This window comes from Corvus brachyrhynchos, unplaced genomic scaffold (genome assembly GCF_000691975.1).
Source record: "Corvus brachyrhynchos isolate BGI_N302 unplaced genomic scaffold, ASM69197v1 scaffold63, whole genome shotgun sequence".
Classification (NCBI taxonomy): Eukaryota; Metazoa; Chordata; class Aves; order Passeriformes; family Corvidae; genus Corvus; species Corvus brachyrhynchos.
Genome location: NW_008237227.1, coordinates 210,277 through 218,909, shown reverse-complemented (window position 1 = coordinate 218,909; position 8,633 = coordinate 210,277). Strand labels below are relative to the sequence as shown.

Genomic DNA, 8,633 nt, shown 5'->3' with positions numbered 1-8,633 from the left:
TTTTATTTTATTTTATTTTATTTTATTTTATTTTATTCTATTTTATTCTATTTTATTCTATTTTATTTTATTATCTGTTTGCAGGTGTGGGTGAACTGGGAGTTGGTGGTGTTTGAGTTTTGGTTTTCTTTAGTTTCCTTTCCACTTGGGTCTTTGCTTCCATGAATTTTCTGTCCTTTCTTTCCCCCCATTTCTTTTCCTCAATTTCCTTTCCCTGCTTTCTTTTGCCCCCTTCTTTTTCCTCCCATTCTTTCCCCCCTTCTTTTCCACCTTTTTTCTTCTTTTCCCCCATTCTTTTCTTCCCCTTTCTTCCTCCCCTTTTCTTTCCTTTTTTTCTCCCCGCCTTCTTTCTCCCCTTTCTTTTCCCCTTTTTTCCCCTTTTCTTTTCCCCTCTTCTTTCCCCCCTTCGTTTTCCCTCCTTTCCCCCTTTCCCCCACCTTCCTTTCCTTCTTCTTTTTTCCCTTATCTTTTTTCCCCTTTCCTTCTTTTTTTCCCCTTTTTTCTTTTCCCTTTTCCCTCCTTTATTCCCCATCTCTTCTTTTCCCCCTTCTTTTTCCCTCCCTTCTCCCTTTCCCCCCACCTTTCCCCTCTTCTTTTTTCCCTTCTTTTTTCCCCTTTCCTTTTTTCTCCCCTTTTTTCTTTTCCCTTTTCCCTCCTTTATTCCCCATCTCTTCTTTTCCCCCTTCTTTTTCCCTCCCTTCTCCCTTTCCCCCCACCTTTCCCCTCTTCTTTTTTCCCTTCTTTTTTCCCCTTTCCTTTTTTCTCCCCTTTTTTCTTTTCCCTTTTCCCTCCTTTATTCCCCATCTCTTCTTTTCCCCCTTCTTTTTCCCTCCCTTCTCCCTTTCCCCCCACCTTTCCCCTCTTCTTTTTTCCCTTCTTTTTTCCCCTTTCCTTCTTTTCCCCCTTCTTTCTTTTTTCTTTCCCCTTCTTTCTTCCCCCCTCCTTTCTTTCCCCCCACCCCTCCCCTTTCTGTTTTCCCCTCCTTTTTTCCCCTCTCCTTTTTTTCCCCCCCTCCTTTTTTTTACCACCTTCTTTCCCCACTCCTCTTCCCTCTTTTGTTTTCCCCCCTTCATCTGCCGGGGCGGTGACAGATGGGCCGCGATTCCCGATTCCCGTCCGTCCCTATTGTTGATCCATCGCAGCTCCGGGGGCTGGAGCGCTCCGGTGCCTCCGCAGGACGAGGCCGGGGGGGCTTTACCAACGAGGGATTTTAATTCCTTAAGAGCGTCAGGGCAAAGCCCCCAGGCTGGGAGGGGAACTGGAGCAGCAGCAGCCTCCACGCTCCTGGCAACTGGTGGAAACTGGGGCAGCTCTTTAATGCTCATCCAGCGCTCACAGAGCTGCTGCTCCGCAGGATCTGCTGCTGGGTGGGCTTGGGTGACAGCAAAACTCCTCCAGGACAACGCCAGGAGACCCAGAAAATAGATATAATAATGAGCAATCACAAATCCAACAGCCACTTCCCCCCCCCAGCCACTTCCTTCCCTGCCCGGTCAGGGGACTGTGGCTGGCTCGGGCTCCGAGCTGCTGGGTCTGGAAAATTCAGCTGGGACAGAGTTTGGTCCCTGCCTGATGATGGGAATCATTTTTTTGTAGATGTTTCCTTGCCTGGGACAAACATTTCATAAAGCAGGCAGAGCCCCCACTGGGTTTTCAGCATGTTTTCCCTTTGCTTTTTTCCCTAGTTCTCTTGAAAACTGATTTTTATGGAAAACAGGAGGTGGCAGAGAGTGTTTTCTCTGCCCTCAGTGCTGATCCGAGGTGGAAGGTGATAAAATCCCTTAAGCTTTATTATAGGAAGATATTACAAAGCTTGAGTAGGAAAAAAATCCATGTTTTTTAGGGCAGAGAGTGGTGAAGCCATCCTTTGTATTCCATTATATTAATTATATACCATTATATATTATTTTTCTTTATTATTGTTTGGTATTACTGTATAGTATTATATTGCTATATTAATTTTTTGAGGTTTTTAAATTATATTTCAGGGCTGATATTTAAGCCAGCTTGCTTCTGGTTCCCAAATTCTTGTGGGAGACAAAGCCCCTCTGGAGCTTCCCCTTGACTAAGGGGTGGTTGGGTGATCTGTGGGGCCAGCAGGGAAGATCCAGGGATCCATTGTGGATGTTGGGCAGGGAGCTGCTGGCATTTCACACCTTCGTGTTGTTTTCCCACTCGTCCTTCTGTGTCCCTGGATTTCAAGAGGGTTGTTACCTACTGTTTCCCTGGAAGCTACAGGAGGGCAGGAAGCCAGGCTGGAAAAAGTGGGGGGATGTGCCAAAACCCCCTCAATCCTCCTGATTCTGGGGAATAAACCCTAAGTTTTAAGGCTTTTCTGTTTTACTGCCTGGTTTCAGCAAGCGCAGGTAGCAGGCACGTGGCAGCGGGGATGCTGGCAGGCGTGGATGGCTGGGGGCTTTTCCATCCCCTTTCCCTGCAGGATTGTGATGTCAGCCCTGTGATTCTGCTCTAATGGATGCCTGAAATGACACACAGCTCCGTCCTGGATTATTTCATGAGCCCACTTTACCTCCTCACTCACTGCTTGATCCTCCCTGTGCTGCCGGCAGCTCCCGGTACCCAAACCCCAGCTCTGGGGTGGAAGAGTTGCTTCCTCCTCGAGCTGCTGGTGAGCAGGACCACTTTGGGATCAATTTAGAAGGGGAAAAAAACAGGTGAACCTGGTTTCTTTAGCCCTTGAAGCTGGTGAGGCAGCGAGGTGGGTGTGTGGAGGTAGGGAAGAGCCAGAGGGATGCAACTCTCTGGGTTATCCGAGGGCACTTGCTACAGCAGAGCCAGTTGCATCACACACTTGAGTGTTTTTCTCCCAGCTGGTTATTAGGATTTCTTTTATTTTTTAAATCCCCACCAGTCTGCTGCAAAACAGGGTGGGTGAAACGTGGCTGCTGTGCCCTCATGAGCTCCTGTGCCGGCGTTTTGTGCGTGCCCTGGAGTCAATCCCTGGGGTTTGGGAGAGCGGGGAAAATGAAACTAGAGTCAGAATCAGAATAAAAATCAAAATAAAGGGGGTTTCTGGCTCAAAGTTGCCCCCGGGAGTGGTGTTGGTGAAGAATGGCCCATTCCCCAGCCCTGGGAATAACACATCCATCCGTCCTGGCTCTGGATGTACATGCCTGACTCCATCAGTGATGGCTGTGTGTGGTCCAGCACTGCTTCCACCAGGTGTGCGATTCCAAGAGCCATAAACACACCCAATAGGAATAATAACCTTATTTTAAATGCTGAGTGGTGATGCTGAGCTGCTGGGAATGCTGCCCGTGGGAGCTGAAGCCTGAGTGCCATTCGGGTGTCTTTAGATGCCCTGCACCAGTTTGGACGGATGCTGGAAGTGGGAATATGCCGCAGTGTCCCATTGGGAAGTGGGGTTATGTGGCACCTCGCTTGTGATCCTTCTGTTTGGGTGTTCTGGGAGGTGGGCCAGGAGGGGTGAGGCAGCACCTTGGGAGACCAGGGCTGCTGTGATATCTCCCCTGGCATCTGCCTTGGCAGAGGAGTAGGGAAATTATGGCCCTGGAGCAATCCAATTCCAGGCAGGGCTTTTCCAGGAGTGGCAAAGGGACCGTGTCCAGCCGTTGTGCTGGTTCCTTTTGGATGTGCCCCTTCCAAATGCCATGTGTCCCCTGGGCTCCTGGGCTTTGGTGACAGGTGGGCTGAGCCAAATGAGCCCCAAAAGGAGAGCGGCTCCTCCGTGGTCCAGCCTGGGGCATCCCGATGGTTCCCACACTGGGAGAGGAGGATGGCTGCAGGGATGCTTTGGCTGGGAGCTGAGCAGTGGCACCTTGGGATGAAGGTTGGTTTGGGTCTGGGAGGTGGTGGGAGCGACTGGGCAGCGTGTCTGGCTCTCTCTGGTGGTTTGAGACTCGCAGGGATTTGTTCAGGCACTCCTGCCTCACTGTGTGGCACCCATCATCCCAGGAGTGGGATGTGTCTCTTGGAGCTGGCAGGAGCGGTCTCCTGGGAGCTGAGTATCCAGGCAGGACCTGGGCATCTTAAAATAGCCCCTCTGGGAAATGCTGGTGGGTTTTAAAAATGAAACATATCCCATTTTCTGGAGTGGTCCCTGTGGAATGTTTGTACTGGGAACAGCGTCGGCCACGGACGGGTGACAAGGGCAGGAGAAGGGCTCAGGCTGTTGGTGAACAGAGCAGGATCACCACTGCCAGGGTCTCCCTTGGGCCGGCTCCTCCTTCCTGCCGTGGGTGGTCATGGCTGGGGGTGGGGTAGGACAAACCCTGCTCCTTCCCTCACAGGGATTCTGGGATTCCCAGCTGGGAAATCCCTGGTGGCAGCTGGGGACAGGAGCCTTTTCCTGAGCACGCCTGCTCAGCTGGATCCCAGCGCAGGGTTTGTTGTCCCACTGACCATCCCTGGCTGAGCAGCCCCAGGAGATACCAGGCTCCCTGGTGGTCTCACCTGCTTGCCCATGGTCCTTCTCATGGGATGAGCTGTGGGGTTTGTCTTGCCCTCACAAACCAGATTTCAAAAACCATCCTTTTCCCTGCCTTTTCCTCGCTGGCCCCAGTGTCTGGCCCCAAACTACCTGAGGAACTCTTTATCTGCCAAAATTGTTGGCAGGGGCTCAGGGTTTGTGAGAGCATGAGTTGTGAGAGCAAGGACCAGAGCTGGAAGGTCTTGTTTCCCAGCAGCTGAAGTTTGTTGGTGGGATCAGGTTGTCGATGTCTTCTTCCACCTCCTCCTGCCTCCTTGTCCTGCAGGATTTGGCCCAAGGCTCCTGGGTGTTGGTGGCCATCAGCTGGGACTGCTTCTGCGTTCCCGTGGAACTCCCAGGCTGGTGGGACCTGTCCTTCCAAGCATCCTCCTTGAACTCATCCCAGGGAAAAGGAAAGCTTCACAAAACCAGCTTCCAGCTGCTGATCAGCTCCTGAAACCTGGCTCTGTGTGTGGGCATGGGGAAACTTGGTCAGGAAAGCCATCCCTGGTGCTGGGAGGGGTGGTCCAGCTGTGCTCTGCTCAGAGCGTTGGAGCTGGGCTAGGTGAGAACATAGGACAGTGCTGTGCTTGGAGCTGACTGGCTCCAGGCAGGCTTGGGAATGCTGATCTGGGTGGCTCGTGGATGAGCTCGTGGCTTGGCTAGATCCTGCATGGACGGGGCTCTCACTGCCCAAGCACATCTCACAGCCAGGCTGGGGGGATGTTTGGGGGCTGCTGCCCTTGGCAGTGCTTCCTGTGCAGCCACAGCCAGGTGGGGAATGAAGCCATGGCCAGATTGGGAAGGCAACCACAGTTTGGGAATGCAAGCATGGCGACACTGGGAATGAAACCATGTCCAGGTTGGGAATGGCACCACAACCAGGCTGGGAGTGAGCCATGGCCAGGCTGTCATGTGAGTTTGGAAGTGCCACTGGACAAGCTTGGGTGTGTTTGCCATCTCCAAGCTGGGGCCTCCAAGGATATTTATTTGGGTTTCCCCAAGGAAAGCAGCCCCATGTTGCTGGGAAGTGGTGGGCCTCAGCTGGATGTACTTTTGGAGAGCTCCCCTCAAGGTAGATCAGGGCAGGCCATGGTGGGGCTGGGGGTCCCGTTCCCAGCCCCGAGCAGCGTGGGCAGGGCTGTCCACGCATCCTGGTGTGGTCATGACTCTGCAGAGGCTCCTTTCAGGAGGTTTCCTTGGAAACCTGACAGCCAGCATGAGGAGGGAGCGTTCCAGAGAGCTTCAGCGCCTGTGGTGACCAGGGCAAAGCTGGGAGAAATGACTTTCCCTGGGGATGAGCTGCCCTGGCTCGGCGTGGGAAAGTGGGATGCTTTGGAAAGCTGTCAACAGCTGCTGTCTGATTCCCAGAGAGGCTTTTCCCTCCGCCCTGAGGTGCCTGCAGACCCTAACCCAGGGCTTTGTCTTTGCAGGAGCAGGAAGATCCAGATCCGAAACATCCCCCCCCACCTACAGTGGGAGGTAAGAAGTGGCTGATCCCAGAAACGTCCCGTTCATCTCCGCCTCAGGCAGCGTGAGCTGTGCTGCTGGAGCACGTGGTCTGCACATGGGCCACCCTGTAACTTCCCAGTAACCTCAGGAGGGAGCATGAACTGGGCTCCAGCTCCTGCCTGCTTGTGGGTAGCAGAGCTGTGGGCCAGCTTTGAGCGGTGGGCCAGCTTTGGGATGATGGGATGCAGGTGGGTGGAGGCACTGGAGTGGTTGGGTGGTGCTGGACGGTGTTTGTGGGTGGAGTGGGCTCTTGCCCTGCCTGCTTGGGGCCTCACCTGCCTGGTTTGCTGCTCTGTCCCCAGGTGCTGGATGGCCTCTTGGCTCAGTACGGCACGGTGGAGAACGTAGAGCAAGGTAAGATGGTCCAGCGTGGTCCTCATCCCTGCAAAATTCCCAGCGCTGCTCCCCAGCTCTGCCCAGGCTCCAGGAAGCTCACTGGGATGAAACCTGATTATCCCAGTAGCACTGGTCTGAAATGGGTTTCCCTTTGAACACAAACCCTGCTGGTGGAGGTGGGGCTACCTGTCCAGTGGTGCGATGTCTTGGGCCACCCATCCTTCATCCCTGGGAATGCTCCTGGTCCCTGAAAAATGGAAAAAACTATTATCCCTGCAAGCAAAAATGAGCTGAGTGTAGCTTGGGATCCACTGGTGGGTCAGGGATGTCCAGCCTTGCATCCTGCTTGGATCCAGCCCAGTCCTGCAGTGCCCAGGCGTGCCATGGGACAGGCATCTCCCTCCCCCCATCCCAGCTGTAGCCCCCTCCGGAGCGTGCCGGGAGCAGCCGTGACACCTCTCCCATCCCTGCTCCAACTCTTCCTTCTCTTGCTCCCCGCAGTGAACACAGACACAGAAACTGCCGTTGTCAACGTGACCTACGCCACGAAGGAAGAGGCAAAAGTGTGAGTGGGGTTTGTTTGGCTTTGCCCGTAATTTCACACCACGCCAGCTTTCCCAAGGAATCCCAGCTATTTTCCAGGCTTCTCTAAGCTGTCCCACCACTGGGCTGTCTTCTGCCTTCTCCCCTGGCATGGGAGATGGGGTAATACAAATCAGGGGTTATTTCAGAAGGGGAAGGGTCGTTCCAAGCAAAAGGTTTTATTCCAGGCTTGTAGAGACGTCAGCCCTGTGCTGGAGACCAGCCCTAGGAGCAAATATTGAGCTTATTATTATTATTAGTGGCCAGGGTGTTTTTGATATGATCAAGAGTAGATCCCAGGCCCCGGAGAGCTTTTGTGAGTCCATTTGTTGATGGACATTCCACCAGCTTCCCATCTGAGTTGACCCATCATGGCATTGGGTAAGTGAGGACAGAGATGGGGACAGTGATCTGCTGGTCCAGGAGGGCAGAGGCGAGTCCTTCTTGTGCGTCCAGCCTCGGCTGGATGTGCTGTGGACCACAGATAAACATGACATGAGTGTCTTAGAATCATGGAGTTCCCTGAGCTGGAAGGGACCCACAATGATCACTGAGTCCAAATCCTGGTCCTGCACAGGACAGCCCCAAAAATCCCACCGTGGTCTTGGCATGTGTGGCAATAAAGGAACACTAAGAGTTTCCCCAACACAGCAGTGCTCAATGCTTTGGGATAAGAGGCCTTTTTGAACTCAGGAAAGGGATGATGAAGCTGCAGAAGTCCTCAGAGGACGTGGGGTTCAGGCTTGGCAAGGAGCTGCTTGTGATCTGTCAGTAGCCAAAGTGGGATGTGGGAAAGCTGAAGCTGGCACTGGCATGGCCGGACATCGCTGCTGAGCAGGGGCTTGGGGAGTGAAGAGTCCCAGTGCTCCCTCCCAGCCTCATCCAGCCAGGAAGGGAGTTGGGGTTCCCAACAGAGGGGGCACCACGTGCTGCATCCTTCTCCCTGGAGCAGCGGTGGTGGCTCGGAGCTGCCCTTGTCACCTTTTCCATGTCCAAAAAACCTGTGAGACCATTCCCATGCTGTGTGGTAGCTTCTGGCAAGGACTTTGCCCTGGTGCAGGGGCAGGTCCCTGAGCTGCTGTCCCACCTCTGCTGGCAGGAGAAGTCATGTGCCAGCTTTGGCATGACCCATGTGGAAGGGGACGATGTCCCGCCACGTTATGGGGCTTGCTCCTCATGGGAAACGTGTGGGGCTCTGGCTTCCCATGGCCACCTTCTCCAGACTGGGGAGGGAGGAAGACACAGGTTGGGAAGAGCCCTTGTTCTATGTGTGGTGGGGGTACTGGAGAGGACCCCATCCCCGGGGAGCCCCCTCACCACCGCCCGCATCTCCCTGCCTTGCAGAGCAATAGAGAAGCTGAGCGACCACCAGTTTGAGAACTATTCCTTCAAGATTTCCTACATCCCGGATGAAGAGGTGAGCTCCCCTCCGCCCCCTCAGCGATCCCGCCGCGGGGGCCACTCTTCCAGGGAGCGGGGCTCCTCCCCGGGGGGCTCCTCGCAGCCCAAACAGCTCGATTTCCCACTGCGGATGCTGGTGCCCACGCAGTTTGTTGGTGCGATCATAGGAAAGGAGGGCTTGACCATAAAGAACCTTACTAAGCAAACCCAGTCCAAGTAAGTACTTCCAATGGTTTTGTTTCCTTCTGTAGGGTGCTGTAGGTCCCAGCTCGGGTTCTCCCTGCACTGGGGGCTTTGGAGTGCCAGCCACTGCTGATTTCTTGGGGTGCAGCCTTCAGGGGGTGGTGGCAGA

General features: G+C 54.0%; 1 protein-coding gene across 3 annotated transcripts in view; it reads left to right on the top strand.

Annotated features, from left to right (window-relative positions):
• Positions 1 to 5,716: 5,716 nt before the first annotated feature.
• IGF2BP2 (insulin like growth factor 2 mRNA binding protein 2) overlaps positions 5,717 to 8,633 on the top strand; it is a 13,070-nt gene continuing 10,153 nt past the window's right edge. For 2 of the 3 annotated variants that reach the window (XM_017729400.1, XM_017729399.1), the window contains exons 1-4: positions 5,717 to 5,932; positions 6,265 to 6,316; positions 6,800 to 6,863; positions 8,225 to 8,497. In XM_017729400.1, the coding sequence (XP_017584889.1) occupies positions 5,732 to 5,932; positions 6,265 to 6,316; positions 6,800 to 6,863; positions 8,225 to 8,497 (590 nt within the window). In that variant the 5' untranslated portion in view covers positions 5,717 to 5,731. The remainder of the gene's footprint in view (positions 5,933 to 6,264; positions 6,317 to 6,799; positions 6,864 to 8,224; positions 8,498 to 8,633) is intronic. The other variant, XM_017729401.1, reaches the window with a different exon arrangement.